We start from the raw sequence: 19,898 nt of genomic DNA on the forward strand, positions 1-19,898 counted from the left end.
ATTGGGTGGGTAGTTTACAGATGGACTAAGTACAGCTGCAGCGATCGGTTAGCTGCTCGGATAGCAGATTTTTAAAGTTGTTGAGGGAGATAAAAGTCTCCAACTTCAGAGATTTTTGCAATTCGTTCCAGTCGCAGGCAGCAGAGAACTGGAAGGAAAGGCGTCCAAATGAGGTTTTAGCTTTAGGGATGATCAGTGAGATACACCTGCTGGAGCGCGTGCTGCGGGTGGGTGTAGCCATCGTGACCAGTGGACTGAGATAAGGCGGCACTTTACCTAGCATAGCCTTGTAGATGACCTGGAGCCAGTGGGTCTGACGACGAACATGTAGCGAGGGCCAGCCGACTAGGGCATACAGGTCGCAGTGGTGGGTCGTATAAGGTGCTTTAGTAACAAAACGAATGGCACTGTGATAAACTGCATCCAGTTTGCTGAGTAGAGTGTTGGAAGCTATTTTGTAGATGACATCGCCGAAGTCGAGGATCGGTAGGATAGTCAGTTTTACTAGGGTAAGTTTGGCGGCGTGAGTGAAGGAGGCTTTGTTGCGGAATAGAAAGACGATTCTTGCTTTGATTTTGGATTGGAGATGTTTGATATGAGTCTGGAAGGAGAGTTTGCAGTCTAGCCAGACACCTAGGTACTTATAGATGTCCACATATTCTAGGTCGGAACCGTCCAGGGTGGTGATGCTAGTCGGGCGTGCGGGTGCAGGCAGCGAACGGTTGAAAAGCATGCATTTGGTTTTACTAGCGTTTAAGAGCAGTTGGAGGCCACGGAAGGAGTGTTGTATGGCATTGAAGCTCGTTTGGAGGTTAGATAGCACAGTGTCCAAGGAAGGGCCGGAAGTATATAGAATGGTGTCGTCTGCGTAGAGGTGGATCAGGTAATCGCCCGCAGCAAAAGCAACATCATTGATGTATACAGAGAAAAGAGTCGGCCCGAGAATTGAACCCTGTGGTACCCCCATAGAGACTGCCAGAGGACCGGACAACATGCCCTCCGATTTGACACACTGAACTCTGTCTGCAAAGTAGTTGGTGAACCAGGCAAGGCAGTCATTAGAAAAACCGAGGCTACTGAGTCTGCCGATAAGAATATGGTGATTGACAGAGTCGAAAGCCTTGGCCAGGTCGATGAAGACGGCTGCACAGTAATGTCTTTTATCGATGGCGGTTATGATGTCGTTTAGTACCTTGAGCGTGGCTGAGGTGCACCCGTGACCGGCTCGGAAACCGGATTGCACAGCGGAGAAGGTACGGTGGGATTCGAGATGGTCATTGATCTGTTTGTTGACTTGGCTTTCGAAGACCTTAGATAGGCAGGGCAGGATGGATATAGGTCTGTAACAGTTTGGGTCCAGGGTGTCTCCCCCTTTGAAGAGGGGGATGACCGCGGCAGCTTTCCAATCCTTGGGGATCTCAGATGATACGAAGGAGAGGTTGAACAGGCTGGTAATAGGGGGTGCGACAATGGCGGCGGACAGTTTCAGAAATAGGGGGTCCAGATTGTCAAGCCCAGCTGATTTGTATGGGTCCAGGTTTTCCAGCTCTTTCAGAACATCTGCTATCTGGATTTGGGTAAAGGAGAAGCTGGGGAGGCTTGGGCGAGTTGCAGCGGGGGGGGCGGGGCTGTTGGCCAAGGTTGGAGTCGCCAGGAGGAAGGCATGGCCAGCCATTGAGAAATGCTTGTTGAAGTCTTCGATTATCACGGATTTATCGGTGGTGACCGTGTTACCTAGCCTCAGTGCAGTGGGCAGCTGGGAGGAGGTGCTCTTGTTCTCCATGGACTTTACAGTATCCCAGAACTTTTTGGAGTTAGAGCTACAGGATGCGAATTTCTGCTTGAAAAAGCTGGCCTTTGCTTTCCTGACTGACTGCGTGTATTGGTTCCTGACTTCCCTGAACAGTTGCATATCGCGGGGGCTCTTCGATGCTATTGCAGTTCGCCACAGGATGTTTTTGTGCTGGTCGAGGGCAGTCAGGTCTGGAGTGAACCAAGGGCTATATCTGTTCTTGGTTCTGCATTTTTTGAACGGAGCATGCTTGTCTAATATGGTGAGGAAGTAACATTTAAAGAATGACCAGGCATCCTCAACTGACGGGATGAGGTCAATATCCTTCCAGGGTACCCGGGCCAGGTCGATTAGAAAGGCCTGCTCGCAGAAGTGTTTTAGGGAGCGTTTGACAGTGATGAGGGGTGGTCGTTTGACCGCGGACCCGTGGCGGATACAGGCAATGAGGCAGTGATCGCTGAGATCTTGATTGAAGACAGCAGAGGTGTATTTGGAGGGCAGGTTGGTCAGGATAATGTCTATTAGGGTGCCCATGTTTACGGATTTAGGGTTGTACCTGGTGGGTTCCTTGATGATTTGTGTGAGATTGAGGGCATCAAGCTTGGATTGTAGGACTGCCGGGGTGTTAAGCATATCCCAGTTTAGGTCACCTAACAGAACAAACTCTGAAGCTAGATGGGGAGCGATCAATTCACAGATGGTGTCCAGGGCACAGCTGGGAGCTGAGGGGGGTCGGTAGCAGGCGGCAATAGTGAGAGACTTATTTCTGGAGAGATTAATTTTTAAAATTAGAAGTTCGAACTGTTTGGGCATAGACCTGGAAAGTATGACAGAACTTTGCAGGCTATCTCTGCAGTAGATTGCAACTCCTCCCCCTTTGGCAGTTCTATCTTGACGGAAAGTGTTATAGTTGGGTATGGAAATCTCAGAATTTTTGGTGGCCTTCCTAAGCCAGGATTCGGACACGGCAAGGACATCAGGATTGGCAGAGTGTGCTAAAGCGGTGAGTAAGGCAAACTTAGGGAGGAGGCTTCTGATGTTGACATGCATGAGGCCAAGGCTTTTTCGATCGCAGAAGTCAACAAATGAGGGTGACTGGGGACATGCAGGGCCTGGGTTTACCTCCACATCACCCGAGGAACAGAGGAGTAGTAGGATGAGGGTGCGGCTAAAGGCTATCAAAACTGGTCGCCTAGAGCGTTGGGGACAAAGAATAAAAGGAGCAGATTTATGGGCGTGGTAGAATAGATTCTGGGCATAATGTGCAGACAGGGGTATGGAGGGGCGCGGGTACAGCGGAGGCAAGCCCAGGCACTGGGTGATGATAAGAGAGGTTGTATCTCTGGACATGCTGGTCTCAATGGGTGAGGTCACCGCATGTGTGGGGGGTGGGACAAAGGGGGTATCAGAGGTACGGAGAGTGGAACTACAGGGTCCATTGCAAACCAAAACAATGATAATGAAAACTAGCCTGAACAACAGTATGCAAGGCATATTGATATTTGAGAGAGACATACAATAAGGCATAAAGTGATTGCAGGTCTTGTTTGGGAGAGCTAGCTAAAACAACAGGTATGATAACAGCAGCAATAACAGGGTGCTAGTCTAACACAGCAACAACAGGTAAAAATGGCGACGACTAGGCAGAGAGGGTCGGATTAACTACACACAGATCCTGAGTTAAAGCACAGAGCCGACAGATAAAACACAAATAAACAGAATGGAGTACCGTGAATTAATGGACAGTCAAGCATGCATCAGCTATGTAGCCAAGTGATCATAGTGTCCAGGGGGCAGCCGTAGATGGAGCAGGGAGGCCTCCACTAAGCTAGCACGCGGCGTTTAAAGTTAGTAGCCCGGGGGGTGGTCTGCTCAGACGGAGGGGGTCTGCTCAGACGTGGTCGTGTCGACAGAGAATCCAAGCCAGATGGCGATGGCGAAAGAGAGGTTGTGAATTGTAGAATTGTGTTTGCTAACTGGTGCTAGCTTCGTGGCAGTGGCGCTAGCTGCGCTAGCCGCAAGCTAGCTGTGAGGATCAGAAGCAGTGGCTCAGGGATTACGGCAGGAATCCGGCGTTGTTGTCGAGAGACAGTCCGATGCTGGTAAATTGGTGAGTAATATCCAGGCTAATAACAGGGCTGGTGTCTGTGGAGAAGGTAAAAGCTACTAGCAGCGGCAAAAAAAAATGGCTAAATTAGCTTGTAGCTGGTATTGTAGCCCAAGAATTCGCTGGTAGACCTCTTCAGCTAGCCGGCAGATGGGCCTAGCTCGAGGCTAGCTCAAGGCTAACTGGTGCTTGCTTCGGGACAGAGGTGTTAGCCAGTAGTAGCCACTCGGTTGCAGCTAGCTAGCTGTGATGATACGGTGTAATTGTCCAGAGCTTGCGTCAGGAATCCGGTGATGTGGTAGAGAAAAAGCAGTCCTATATGCTCTGGGTTGATATCGCGCTTGCAGACTGGCAGGTAATGGCCCGGTATTGAAGCTGGCTGTGTCCGAGTTGAGGGTGAAGACCGCAGCAGTGGCTAACTGACTACTAGCTAGTAGCTAGTTATCTGGCTAGCTTCTGATTGGGGTTACGGTTCTAAAGTATAAAAAAAATAGCAGGTCCGTACCACATTGGGTGAGGCGGAATGTAGGAATGTATATTCAGTTCCTAGATGGAAAGTGAAATTAAAATATATACGAAATGTATACGAAAAATACGAAGACTATTTACTATTTACTATTTACACGCGACAGGACAATACAAACACACGTCCGACTGCTACGCCATCTTGGATTCATCCAAGATCCATGTAAGAAGGGCCTTATGATTGATTGATTGTTGACAGTTTATTAAAGCTGGTATTTACCAATGATGATACTTACAGTAACAACGGTAATCAGAAGTGCCTTGCATGTAGAGGAAGGGTTAAAGTAGAAACAACAGAGCCCCTGTCCAGAAACAACTACCCTTTTCTTATACAGCACTGGTGGAGATCTGAGAGGATTGGACAGGTTGAAGCAATAATGAAATTCCACCTAGCCTATCAGAGGTGAAGCTATCACCATAATAATCATTCATGTCTTCTCAGATCTCTACAAGTATCTTGGGGAAAGGTTTGTTTCTGGATAAAAATAGAGACGCATCTCCATAATGAATTAAAATTTCAACTAGCAACAGACCAACCAATATCCCAGCCAGCAGAAGGGTTTTGTAGTTTGCTACATACGTGCTTTCAAGACAGATTTAATTTATTTGTATTATAAATAAAATATGTTTTAATTGACAAGATTCTCAGCATAAAAACAGTAAAGAAATTAAGAGACTCACTCAGCTGTGAGTCTTTCTGGGTACGTCTCTAAGAGCTTTGCACACCTGAACTGTACAATATTTGAACATTATTATTTTTACAACTCATCAAGATCTGTCAAGTTGGTTGTTGATCATTGCTAGACAGCCATTTTCAAGTCTTGCCATAGATTTTCAAACCTATTTAAGTCGAAACTGTAGCTAGGCCTCTCAGGAACATTCATTGTAGTCTTGGTAAGCAACTCCAATGTATATAGTTATTTTATGCCTGGTTATGACACCTACATAAAAGTGTCAAAACCCACATTTATTCAAATAAATTTTTCCCTGCCAAGAAGATTCCTTTTGTTTTACATTTGTTTCCCCAATCCATTGTTGTTGCAATAAATATTTTTTTCATAATGTTTTATATAACTTTCATGATGCTTTATGACCATTCTGTGTCACTTTACTTGGACGAATAAAATGGTCGAGGTCCTGTCCGAAAAGATATGCAGGCATTGCATTGAATCAACCACTGGTTGCGTGCCACATCTTCCAGATGGCACTATCATATGATGTGGTTATCTGACATTAAATACCTATCCAGGCGTTGTGAGATATAGCTTTAGTCAGCTTGCATCAGCAACGTAGTCACCGCAGGAACTCAACACGGCATTTCCAAGAAATCACGTGACTGACTAGAAAGCAAAAACGTTCATACGCCCCACAGTGCTATAAAACATTGGCTGCATCTCCAATTGTAGACATGACTTCAGATACCTAGCTCAAACGGCAGCCAAAGGTAAGGACGGCCATAATGTTACTATTACAAGAAAAGCCTGAAACACATTCCTGTTGCATGTTTTGATATTACAAATGGGTGTTCTTTCCAAATTGACATTCAAAAATGATGACGAAGTTTAATATTTGTGAAACTTTTAGAAAGACTGCATATGCAATTTATTTTATACAAAGCATTCGATAATATGTTTATTGTAACTAGAGAAACTAATGAATACATGTCATGTGTAAATAAAGGCGTTATGATATAGGCGTTATGATGTAGGCATTATGCACATTCCTAAAACTGGACATATTTATTTATATAATATGGACATATTTAATACACATCTAATGATTTCTGACAATGAATTCTATCATTTTGCTGCCTGCACTATAAAAGATATCTTACCATTTTAAAGCTAGAATCCTAATTGAAACAATAACAAAGCGTCCTCCCCACCCGTTATGCTAAAAAGCTAAGGACTGGGGCTGGATAACCACTCAAATTCATAGACAGAGCTATAGACTGATATCAAATGTATAGTTTTAACCATGTTTGTTTACATGTATGTTTACAAATAGAATTAAACAAGTTTAGGCCTTAATTCAATCAGATCAAGGAGATAGCCAACAGCCGCATAGCTTATCTTTAGGCGGTGTCGTAGCTGTTCTTGTGATCATTGTCATGAAGCCAAACCATTCCCACTTGCATTAGATGATCAGCAACGACGGCCGGTTATTCAGAGGGGTGTTCTACTACGCTCCCATTGGCTAGCTAGCATTGTCTCACTCACAGGCGATCAGCGCAGAGACAGTGACCTTCCAAGGTAAGGATGGAAAGTGTAATTTAACAATTTGCTGCCTACCGTAATGCAGACCTATTATTATCATGTTTGGTAACATTTGCCCATGTATTTATTTTCAGAGTTTCAATGAGTTGTAAAAATGTCTCAGAACTCTGCTGTCAGCTAAGTTAACCTAGGCTACTTAAAGTTACTAGCTCGGTATCTGAAGTTGTTATATTAACATTAGTAGTCTATTATCAGGTAAAAGCATATGCTTATAATTCATTATTTCTCTAATATTTTTTTGCGCTACGTGATATTCACTTCCGGACTTGGAGAGCGCTCAAAGCGTGGTAGAACGCTACTCTGAATAACGGGGCGTGGTTTTGGCTTAACTACGTTGGGAAAAAGAAAGACGCTGTTCAGACGAGAACATGTAGGCTATAAATAAATAAATAATGACGTTGAAATTGAAAATCATTAAATGAAACAATGAAGATGTATATCTGCCCAATCGAGGTGTGGATTACATCTCACATTCCAGTGATCGAATTTATAAAAAGACTTGCATGGTATTTATTTTAACAGACTCCGTGCAGCTAATGGTAATGTCCCCCAGGAGCTGATTTAGTCCCGAGAAGTAACCGTCCAAAAAGTAATTCAGAAACCTTTTTAATTTCCATATGTACTAGGAAGCTTAAAGTTTATTTCTTCGGCTTCAAGAATGTGACTAAAAAAGTGGAAAAAATAAATTACTGATTGAAAGTATAAGGGGACATCTGTGAAAAAGCTGAGGAGCTTACTCAGGTGTTCAAAAACTCATATTAGACCGGGAGCCTAATGCATTAAATGTCCATTGCGCTGCCGGTTCACCAGTATGAACGAAATCGCAAACAGCTTTTTTTGTTCCAGCCCTCAAGAACTGTTTTCTGCTAAAGATGATAATCCGTTTCCATCTGACAATTTTATTTTTGGGCCGCCTGGCTCGTTGCAAACTGTGTGAAGTCCATTTATTCCTAACAAAGACCGTAATTAATTTGCCAGAATTGTTCATAATTATGACATAACATTGAAGGTTGTACAATGTAACAGCAATATTTAGACTTAGGGATGCCACCCGTTAGATAAAATACGGAACGTTTCCGTATTTCAGTGAAAGAATAAACTTATTGTTTTCGAAATTATAGTTTCCGGAATCGACCGTTTTAATGACCTAAGGCTCGTATCTCTGTGTGTTATTATGTTGTAATTACGTCTATGATTTGATATTTGATAGAGCAGTCTGACTGAGCGATGGTAGGCAGCAGCATGCTCGTAAGCATTCATTCAAACAGCACTTTTGTGCGTTTCCCAGCAGCTCTTCGCAATTCTTCAAGCATTGAGCTGTTTATGACTCAAGCCTATCAACTCCCGAGATTAGGCTGGTGTAACCGATGTGAAATGGCTAGCTAGTTAGCGGGGTGCGCGCTAATAGCGTTTCAATCGGTGACGTAACTTGCTCTGAGACTTGGAGTAGTTCCCCTTGCTCTGCAAGGGCCGCAGCTTTTGTGGAGCGATGGGTAACGATGCTTCGAGGTTGGCTGTTGTCGATGTGTTCCTGGTTCGAGCCCAGGTAGGGGCGAGGAGAGGGGCGGAAGCTATACTGTTACACTGGCAATACTAAAGTGCCTATAAGAACATCCAATAGTCAAAGGTATATGAATATACAAATGGTATAGAGACAAATAGTCCTATAATTCCTATAATAACTACAACCTAAAACTTCATACCTGGGAATATTGAAGACTCATGTTAAAATGAACCACCAGCTTTCATATGTTCTGAGCAAGGACATTTAACGTTAGCTTTCTTACATGGCACATATTGCACTTTTACTTTCTTCTCCAGCACTTTGTTTTTGCATTATTTAAACCAAATTGAACATGTTTCATTATTTATTTGAGGCTAAATAGATTTTAATGATGTATTATATTAAGTTAAAATAAGTGTTAATTCAGTATTGTTGTAATTGTCATTATTACAAATAAATAAATAAAAATCGTCCGATTAATCGGCATCGGCTTTTTTTGGTCCTCCAATAATCGGTATTGGCATTGAAAAATCATAATCTGTCGACCTCTATTGGAGTCATTAACTTGTTTTTCAACCACTCAACAAATTTCTTGTTAACAAACTCTAGTTTTGGCAAGTCGGTTGGAACGTCTACTTTGTGCACGACACAAGTAATTTTCCCCATATTTTTTTTACAGACAGATTATTTTACTTATAATTCACTGTATCACAATTCCAGTGGGTCAGAAGTTTACATACACTAAGTTGACTGCACCTTTAAACAGCTTGGAAAATTCCAGAAAATGATGTCATGGCTTTAGAAGCTTCTGATGGGCTAATTGACATCATTTGAGTCAATTGGAGGTGTACCTGTGGATGTATTAAGGCCTACCTTCAAACTCAGTGCTTATTTTGCTTGACATCATGTGAAAATCTAAAGAATCCCCCAAGACCTCAGAAAAGAATTGTAGACCTCCACAAGTCTGGTTCATCCTTGGGAGCAATTTCCAAATGCCTGAAGGTACCACGTTCATCTGTACAAACAACAGTACGCAAGTATAAACACCATGGGACCACGCAGCCGTCATACCGCTCAGGAAGGAGACGCGTTCTGTCTCCTAGAGATTAACGTACTTTGGTGCGAAAAGTGCAAATCAATCCCAGAACAACAACAAAGGACCTTGTGAAGATGCTGGAGGAAACAGGTACAAAAGTATCTATATCCACAGTAAAACGAGTCCTATATCGACGTAACCTGAAAGGCCGCTCAGCAAGGAAGAAGCCACTGCTCCAAAACCGAAATAAATCATTATCTTTACTATTATTCTATTCTGACATTTCACATTCTTAAAATAAAATGGTTATCCTAACTGACCTAAGACAGGGAATTTTTACTTGGATTACATTTCAGTAATTGTGAAGAACTTAGTTTAAATGTATTTGGCTAAGGTGTATGTAAACTTCCGACTTCAACTGTACATTTGGAAACTACGTTCACCTTAGCCAGAATATTTAGCACCCTAACAACCGCTCATTCAGATTAGAAATGCAACATTTATTTACACTTAGATGTCTTTCTCTGTCATCTCTCTGTTGAAACCACCTCGATCTGTCTATGGGGAGTAGTTTGATGTAAGTCTCTGGTTGTCCACAGAGGTCACAATGTCCTTCTTAGTTGTAGGCCTCTTTGCTTGGAGTGTTCTTAGAATGGATACCACAGGTGTCACACACGGTGGTGAGAGGGATCTGTTCTTCCATCTCATATTTGGTCAAATTGTCCCAGCCTACTTTACATACCCATCTGCAGAGTGTGAATGTTTGGTCTTTACCTCTTCACTCGTCAAGAGTTTTACAATTTTCTGGTCTTGTAGTTTTAACCATTTCAACGTGTGGACCACGTCCTCACGTTCTCAATTCTGTATTTAAATTCTCAGCTAGTCCTTTTAAGCACTCTGGCCTGAATGGCGGTTCCATCATGTTGACATGAACTCTGAGCTCACTTGGGCGTGGCTACTGACTGGGCTGACTGAAAAAAACTATTCTCATTTAGAAGGCTAAAATCACATTGCTATCTTTTCCAAAATAGTTTCATATTGAATACATTTTACAACATTTAGATGTAAATCTGATATATATATATTAGTGAAAGCTCTTAAAGTTACAGTGCTTCCATTATAACGTCTTTCTAATCATTTTAATAACATCACAAAATAGACATTAATTTCCCATATTCCATCTGTGATCATTGAAATATATTGTCTCGGTGTCCATTGCTTGATGTTGAAGTTTTTTGTGCAACGCCCAGACATTCCATTCTCAATTTTACAACCGGCTGTTAAGTCATAAAACCGTCTCTGTAAGAGAGAGAGAGAGTTTGGCTGTCAGCCATTGGCCTTGCTGATCCGGCACCTTTGATCCTCACCAAGGAGAGAGAGTCATGCCACTTATGAAGGGCATCTTTAAGATGAAGTCATACTCTTGTGTGTGCGCCTCTTCCTGGTCACATTGTGGCATTGATTTAAGAGAGCCCTTTGACACAGCAAACTCATCAATTGTAGCATAGATCTCTTCCATTTTCAGATTTATTGGCACACACCTTCTGTGTCAACATTTTGAAAAGCTCCCGTTTGTTATAAGGGTTTCTGAGGAAGTCATAGAACTTCCATGGAAGTTGGTTGTCTCCCCATCTTGAGTCTGTTAGACTACTTTGTGGGTAGGCAAAGAATGGACAATGACAGCTCCGTCAATTGTGTTTCCTTTATTTAGGCAGTTATCTGTAGATAACATCATTGTTAATTTGCTTAGAGTCTGTACTTTATAGACAAAAAATATTAGTCAAAGAAGCAATGCGAGACTGAAAATGTAGCTTTAGTAGTTCTGTAAGATCACACAGTTCTGTAAGATCAACAGTTTTTTTTTATCCAACAGAGACCAAATTGCTCTGGTTGGGAACAATAGACCTGGGAAGACCTTGACAGCATTCCAAAACCCTAACATGGCTGGTGAGTACTTAGACTTCGTTTCACTGTATGTAGGCTACAAGACAGTGATGGGCACGGATTTATATTTTTATAAATCTTTTATTTTATTTTAATGGGTTTGCACAAAATAATTATATTTTAAGTAATTAATACATTTTCATTTACATAAAATATATGTAGGGTTACATGTAGCTTCATTTATATATAATGTAATTGGTCATTTGCTTACAGTTCATATTCTACAGACCAATGTCTAAGAATCTAGAGACTGATCATATTCAGTAGCAGTTCTGTAAGATGACCAAACAGAAAGAACATCAACACCAGACTTCTTTCTACAGTAACAACATGTCCTTCTTATCCAACAGAACAAAATAAAGAGGTCCGGATTGTTCTGGTTGGTAAGACTGGAGCTGGGAAGAGCGCAACAGGAAACACCATCCTGGGGACAAAAGCATTTAAATCAAAAATGTCCCCTGTTTCTCTGACATCAGAATGTAGTAAGAAAAGAGGAGAGGTGGGTGGGCAAAGTGTAGCTGTTATCGACACACCTGGCTTGTTTGACACTAAGTTGACACAGGAGGAGGCACTGAAAGAGATCTCACAGTGCCTGCTTTTCTCCGCTCCTGGTCCCCATGTGTTCCTGGTTGTGATCAAGCTGGGAAGATTCACTGAAGAGGAACAGAAAACTGTGGAGATGATTAAGACATTATTTGGGGATGAAGCATCCAAATACACCATGGTTCTCTTCACACATGGAGAGAGTCTTGATGATGATGATGATGACGACGTTGTAACAATTGAAGATTATTTGCTTGAAAATCCACATCTTCAGTGTTTGATTGCCAAATGTAATGGAGAGTATCAGGTCTTCAACAACAAAGATAAGAATCGCTCCCAGGTCACTGAGCTGCTTGAGAAGATAAACAATATGGTGAAGATGAATGGAGGGAGCCACTACACCACTGAGATGTTCCAGGAGGCTGAGAGAGCGATTGAAGAGGAGAAGAACAGGATCCTGAAAGAGAATGAAGAGAAGATACGCAGAGAGGAGGAGAAACTGAAGATGGAAAAAATGAAACTAAAGGCTCTGGAGAAAGCGCTTAAAGAGGAGAATGAGAGGATCCTGAGAGAGAACAAAGAGCATGAACTCAGATATGAGGAGAAACTGAGGGAAATGAAAATTGAAGCTCGGGAGGAAGCAATCAAAGAGGAGAAAAAGAGGGTCCTGAAAGAGTACGAAGAGCAAAGACTCCGAGAGGAGAAACTGATAGTGGTATCATCCGGAATGTTTGCTGTGGGGGAAGAAATAAAGGCGCTACCAGAAAAACATGAAAGAGAGGCTAGAGATGAAGCTGAACAATCTTCCATTTTTAAATATTTGGATTTCAGTGGAATGTTGGCCCCCGTCTTGCTTAAGTTGGTCAGCTACATCGGAAGCAAATGTACTATACAATGAAAATGTGAAACAGCGCTGTTCCAACTAACATTGTTCTACTCTACTGATTAACTTGCTTAGATATTCAACAAAGTAACTAGCTATTGATATCAGTAAATCTTCTGACTTTTTTTTCTTAGTGTCTCTTCATCTTGCCTGTTCCAGTTAGATATTGTAATATGGGGTGTCTTCAGAAATTACCTTTAGATTAGGCCTATATCATGTCATGTGACATACATCTTCTAAATGCAGGCAGTTGTGGCAATTACATTGACTTCTACCTGGATTCGGTCCTATGTAGCAACATTTGAATTTTTTTATTTTTAATTTTTTAAATTGGATAAAAGTAGAGACTCCGAGTTAGAAAATGGTATTTCATACACTGCATTTGAGAAACAATACGAAAATTATTCTGCTTTGAAAGCTGATAAACTTCTAACCCCATTTTTGAGAAAATGGCCCGTGAATGTTTTGGCACACCAACTGGAGAACTCTTCTTTGTCGACACCCAGCCAGCATCGTTTACACCCTCTTATGCCTTAGCCCTACCCATCTCTTTAAGGATTCCCGTGAGGCCATGTGCTAAACAGAGTGAGTAGTTTATTAAACAACCAAAGATTTCAAGACTGAAAGTGGTGAAAGTAGTAGCCTACAACATGGAAAAACTCCAGGTAAAAATAAATGTTATCCAGGCCGTGGCTTATATCCAAATCTGACTTTGGTGCAGGTCATGTTGTTCTTCACATTACCATCTCTGGTAAACACACACTATATCAAATAAAATCTACATGTATTTGTCACATGCACAGGATACAAAAGGTGTAAACAGTTCAGTGAAATTGATACTTGCAGAGTGGAGTATTTTGTTTAGACATGCAGCTAGCTAAACAATTAATCATAATCCCAACTCAAAAATGCCATGAATCTGTAGCTAAAGATAACCAACTAGGTTCAATGTTATGTAGCTAGATAACATTAGGCTATAACTAGCAATGCAGAGGTTTTCTGAGATATTAATAATATTGCTACACAGATCATACACGTAACGTTAGCTAGCGAACCAGACAGCTAACGTCAGCTAGCTAACAGTACACATTAACTTGCAATAAAGACAACTTTCTGACAAAATTTGAAATTTATAATATCTGAAAATTTAGCTAGACTCTTACCCTTATACATGGATGAATGCTTCTCCCTCTGCCATGGTTGCCCTTAGTTTGAAGACCTAATGCGGAGATGGGTGTTTTATACAACAACATCCTGTGTCTTCTTCTGTGGGTTTTATGGGAGACTACATCCCAAAAAGCTGTGTTACCGCCACCAACTGAAGAGGGTTGAAAAAACCAAGGTAAAAATAAAACCCATGTGATAGGGAAAACTAACTTTATCCACCCAAAATAAAACAATAAAAAAACACATTGACAACCAAAACCCCAAAACTCCCACTTCTTCCTTCAAATCTCCATATCTCCATTCTCAGGGTCTATGACCTGAGAGGATGGTATGGCTTGTGACAATACTCCTTGCAATTCCTCCGCCAAGAAGTCTTTCAGTCCCATATCCACCTTGGCAGTGCCATTAATCACCATAGCTAAAAAGACCACATAGTCCACCTTCTTAAAACCTCTTGGAAATAGGGGGCACCCTTTTCACTTTTGGATAAAATTGTGCCCAAATTAAACGGCCTCGTACTCTGTCCAAGATCATATGATATGCATATTATTATTACTATTGGATAGAAAACACTCTGAAGTTTCTAAAACTGTTTGAATTATATCTGTGAGTAAAACAGAACTCATTTGGCAGGCAAACTTCCAAGCAGGAAGTGAAAATTCTGAAATGGGTCTCTGTGAAAGGCATCGCCTATTCAATTGCCTTGTATTTATGGATCTGTATGCACTTCATATGCCTTCCACTAGATGTCAACAGGCAGTAGAACGTGGAATGAAGTGTCTAGCCTTCTGTGGGACCGGATGGGAGTCGTTGGAGTGAGAGGTTAGCCATATTGGCAGTATTTGGCTACTTGGGCATGTCATATCTTTGTCTGCAATGCGTTAGGTAGACACGAAGAAATGCTCCGTCTGGGACGTTATTGGATATATATGAGAAAAACATCCTAAAGATGGATTCTCAACTGAGTTTGACCAGTTTATTCGACTTTTATTATCACTTTTTTAATTTTTCGTTCATGCGTCAAATCTTCATGGACACGTGAGCTACACATGCTAGCCAAAGTTGCTAATTCGACAGAAGAAATGGACATTCTAAAACAAAACAACGATTTATTGTGGAACTAGGATTCCTGGCACTGCATTCTGATGAAAGTTCATCAAAGGTAAGGGAATATTTATGTTATTTCGTATTTTTGTTGACTCTGTTGACTCCAACATGGCGGATAATGGCTGAGCGCTGTCTCAGATTATTGCATGCTGTGCTTTTTACTAAAGTTATTTTTTTAAATCTAACACAGCGGTTCCATTAAGAACCAGTGTATCTTTAATTATATGTACAACATGTATTTTTCAGCAAAGTTTATGATGAGTTTTTCTGTTAGATTACGTGGCGGTCTAAAATTTCTCCGGACATTTTGGTGCCATTTGTGACCATGGCGGCAATGTAAAACCACGATTTGTAGCTATAAATATGCACATTTTCGATCAAAACATAAATGTATTGTATAACATGATGTCATAAGACTGTCATCTGATGAAGTTGTTCAAAGGTTAGTGATTAATTTTATCTCTATTTGTGGGTTTTGTGAAAGCTATGTTTGCGGTGAAAAAATGGCGTTGTGTGTTGGGCTATTGTGGTGAGCTAACATAAATATATGTTGTGTTTTCGCTGGAAAACATTTTTAAAAATCGGACATGTTGGCTGGATTCACAAGATGTTTATCTTTCATTTGCTGTATTGGACTTGTGATTTCATGAAATTATATTATATCCCTGTGGCGCTAGGCTAGGCTATGCTAGTCAGCGTTTCTGATGAGAATGATCCCGGATCCGGGATGGGTAGTCAAGAACATATTTGGGTCCTGCTGTTGAACTGCAACCCCTGCAGCCTTCAGTGAAGGCCTATCCAACACCATGGACTCTTCAGCAGCACCATTCGAACCCTCAACTCTTTTAACAGCCACTGCATATGACATTCTCTGGACAGCCCTGACATTTTCCGTCCCATTCTCTCTCACCCTTGTTGGGCATTCCAAAGACGTGGCTTCATGGTTCCCACCACAATTGTAACATGTCACATTTTTATCACATTTAAAACACATGATATGATCTTTTCCACAACTTGAACATCTCGGCTTCTCCCTTCTGAAAACACATGACCAAAACCTTTAAAGTGATCACATTGCATTGGAACAATTAACAATCGATAATCATTAACAAACCAAACCATACTCATTATCCTACAAGATAAGAAGGGATATTCTCACCACGGTATGCTACTTTGCTCTGTTATTCCTTTGGACAATATTGCTTGATTCAACCGCCATTATATTCACGCTCCACATCAATGTCCACTTCCGCCATCTGTTAGCTAACTGTGTTCTCTTTTCGACTCTCTCCGCATTTGGAAATCATCTCTCTGCTTCCACAGGGCATTCCACTGATTTCAAAACTCTGTCAACTTCTTCCGTGACAAAAATACTATTAATTGCCGTTTCTTCTGATGACAGTGATGGGGGAAGACTCTACAGTGTCTGGGGAAATTCAAATGTTTTTATCTAAATCCGGTATATCCTCATTGTCTGATTCTGAGAGGCAACATTGCAACATTGCACGATGGTCCTCCAGAAAGTAGTCCATCACGACTTTTCCCACTGATCTTTGTTGATAGCGCTATTACCTTCAGGGCAGCAATGCAACCCTTTTTCAGTTCTTCATGATATCTTTCAAAAAATGCTGTGGTAGAAAGGATTATCCACAAATACTGAACAGCTCATGTTATAAACAGAAGCCTGCTACATGGCAGACCAATCCGAACTCATCTCTCAGCAGGTTGAAGTGACTAATCTGCTTGGAGTAACCCTGGATTGCAAACTGTCATGGTCAAAACATATTGATACAACAGTAGCTAAGATGGGGAGAAATTTGTCCATAATAAAGCACTGCTCTGCCTTCTTAACACCACTATCAACAAGGCAGGTCCTGCAGGCCCTAGTTTTGTCGCACCTGATCAGTTGTGTGGTCAGCTGCCACAAAGAGGGACTTAGGAAATTTACAATTGGCTCAAAACACGGCAGCACGGCTGGCCCTTAATTAAAAGTACACGAGGAGCTATCATTAATGATATGCATGTCAATCTCTCATGGCTCAAAGTGGAAGAGAGGTCTCTTCACAATCCCCAAGTCCTGAACAAACTATGGGAGGCGCACAATACTACATAGAGCCAAGACTACATGGAACTTTATTCCACATCAGGTAACTGAAGTGTTAGAATCAGATTTAAAAAAAACAGGTAAAAATACACCTTATGGAACAGTGGGGACTGTTAAGAGACACACACACAGGTACAGACACATGCATGTGCTCAAAAACGCTAGCACACACACTCTACACACACGTATATTGTATTATTGTTGTATGGTGGTATTGTACATTTTGAATTGTAGATATGTAGTGGTGCAATAATGTTATTGGATGTACTGTTTTATCTTTTGTTTTATATGTAATGTAAATGACTTAATGTGTTTGGACCACAGGAAGAGTAGCTGCTGCCTTTGCAACAGCTAATGGGGATCCCTAATAAATACAATGTCACGCCCTGACCGTAGAGAGCTTTTTATGTCCCTATTTTAGTTTGGTCAGGGTGTGATTTGGGTGGGTATTCTATGTTCATTTTCTATGTGTTGTATTCCTTTGTGTTTGGCCGGGTGTGGTTCTCAATCAGAGGCAGCTGTCTATTGTTGTCTCTGATTGAGAACCATGCTTAGGTAACTTTTCCCCATCGATAAGTTGTGGGTAGTTATTTTCTGTTTTGTGTTTTCTGCACCTGACAGGACTGTTTCGGTTTCGTTTTGCACTTTGTTATTTTGTTCTAGTGTTCAGTTTAAATAAAAGTCACGAACACTTACCACGCTGCGCTTTGGTCCGATTCTTCCTCTTCAAACGACGACACCCGTTACATACAAATACACATGTCCAGCCCATCCATTGTCTCAGCAAATCATTGCTTAAAAAAAAAAAGATCAATATGTTCAAATACCTCTGCTGTTAAGTAGTGACATGCTACATACACCTAGCTTCTTGAAACGGGTCACAGATGTATGTTCTATAGCTTAGATTAAGCTCTATGACATTTTACCTGGCTTTGCTGTGTCTGTGATTGTTTCCATTTATGTCAACAGTAAACATTATGATAATTTAAGACAAAATAAATTATTACATAAAATATATATGTTTTATTCTCTTTAAATAACACAAATAATTATCATGACAGTTTATTAAAGTTGGTAATTCCCAATGAGTATACTACCAGTAACAACGCTAATCAGAAGTGTCTTGTATGTAGAGGAAGGGTTCTAGTAGAAACAGAACCCCTGTCCAGATACAACCCCTAACTAGCCCCTTCCTATAAGCACTGGTGGAGGTCTGAGAAGATTGGACAGGTTTAAGCAATATGGTGAAATTCCACCTAGCCTAGCAGAGGGTAAGGTGGAGCTATCACTATGTTGATTAAATCTATCAAGTCTATTCCACCTAGCAACAGACCAACTAACATCCCAACCAGCTGAAGGGTTTAGTTTTTAGCTAAATATGTAATTTTAGGGCAGCTTTCATGTATTGGCATTATACATAAAATATGTTTTAATATACAAGGTTCTCAGCCTTAAAAATAAAAAACATCTTCATACATTGCATTACACTCCCTGACTCGGTCGTTCCATTGACATTTGGGTCAGTGTTCGTACCATTGTCATTATGACATCCTCAATATGTGACAGAACAGTGGAATTATTTGGATGTATGCATACAGTTGTCCAAACTGTAAATCATGGTGTTTAAACAGTGCAGTAATAAAGAGACTCTCAGCACAGTGAGACCGGCTACGGACCAATACTCTGGTTCATCTTCACTCCTTTTCCTACATATATCAATGGCTAGATGAACTGGTTAGAACTGGTTATAAATGTAAATAGCTATAGCTATATAGTCATAAACCTTTTTAAGTCTCCTAATATCAGTGCATATGATATGAATATGGCCTTGACCTTTTCCTGAACAAATGACCTGACTAGGAAAACCTCCAGGTCTATAACTAAGGCCTGGAGCATTCCCTGGTCTGATCATGTATAGCTTCTCCTAGAATGAAAGGGTATGAGGAAAGGAAGCCATAAAACAGAATTGAGACACAGCCATGTGAGACACAGTGGCCTGGTCTGTTTGGGTCCTCCAGGTCAGCAGAGGGAGAGAAAAACACCTTAAGCTCTGGGGACGACAGACAAAGTGGAATCCTATTCCCTATATAGTGCACTACTTTTGACCAGGGCCAATGGGGCTTTGGTCAAAAGTAGTGTGCTATTTCAGACTCAGTCCAGTCAGCCTCAACAGACAAGAAACCAGCAGGCCTATGAAATCAAGAGCGCAGCGAATATCATCAATTGTGTAAAAAAAAACATAGTAAAGATGATGTACACCTCAATCACTTTATATAAAATTATTACACTCAGTTCTCTAATCTCTCACACACAGGTACGGGGAAAAGACCAGCGAACAGTTAACATTTAAAAACAGACATCGGGACAAACTACAGTCATTCAGTCACACACATACTCTCTCTCTCTCTCACACCATCTCTCACTCTCTCACGCCCTCTCTCTCACACAGAACTTTGAGAGTTATAATCTGTACAATAAATAAGGATAATTGATTTTCATGATGTTTCAAAGTTATCCGAACTGTTAAAGCTCAGACGCACTTAGGGGATACCTGGATCATAGAGGGTTATGGGAAGAACAAGCACCAATTCAAATCTCCAGCACCACCCAGACCAGTGAAGAATCATTAGTAGGAATCAAATAGAAAGATTCAGAGTGTAGGAAGTGAGTGAACAAACCAGGGACACACTGACATTATCAAATGACTCCAGGTCAACAACCAATATATTAGAACTCACATTAATAACTAGCTTCTGGTTTCCCATTCTGTAGAATAAAATAATTAATTCACACGCACACACAAGCTGTTCATCCAGTTCAGGTAGTAGTAATCATCAACATCATCAGTTCCTCATCATTAGTAATAATTGATAGTAATAGCGACAATAAACAGAACCAGTCAAAGTCTCA

The 19,898-nt window shown here is 41.1% G+C and overlaps 1 protein-coding gene across 3 annotated transcripts in view; it reads left to right on the forward strand.

Moving 5' to 3' along the window:
- LOC129841564 (GTPase IMAP family member 9-like) overlaps positions 1–17,683 on the forward strand; it is a 33,234-nt gene extending 15,551 nt beyond the window's left edge. Inside the window, exons 1-4 of one of the 3 annotated variants that reach the window (XM_055909900.1) lie at positions 5,783–5,868; positions 6,565–6,676; positions 11,114–11,187; positions 11,535–17,683. In XM_055909900.1, coding sequence (XP_055765875.1) covers positions 11,181–11,187; positions 11,535–12,625 — 1,098 coding nt within the window. In that variant the 5' untranslated portion in view covers positions 5,783–5,868; positions 6,565–6,676; positions 11,114–11,180 and the 3' untranslated portion in view covers positions 12,626–17,683. Of the gene's footprint in view, positions 1–5,778; positions 5,869–6,564; positions 6,677–11,113; positions 11,188–11,534 lie in introns of those variants that run through there. The other 2 variants (XM_055909899.1, XM_055909901.1) reach the window with 2 other exon arrangements.
- The last annotated feature ends 2,215 nt before the right edge of the window (positions 17,684–19,898 follow it).

Source organism: Salvelinus fontinalis, chromosome 42 (assembly GCF_029448725.1).
Source record: "Salvelinus fontinalis isolate EN_2023a chromosome 42, ASM2944872v1, whole genome shotgun sequence".
NCBI lineage: Eukaryota > Metazoa > Chordata > Actinopteri > Salmoniformes > Salmonidae > Salvelinus > Salvelinus fontinalis.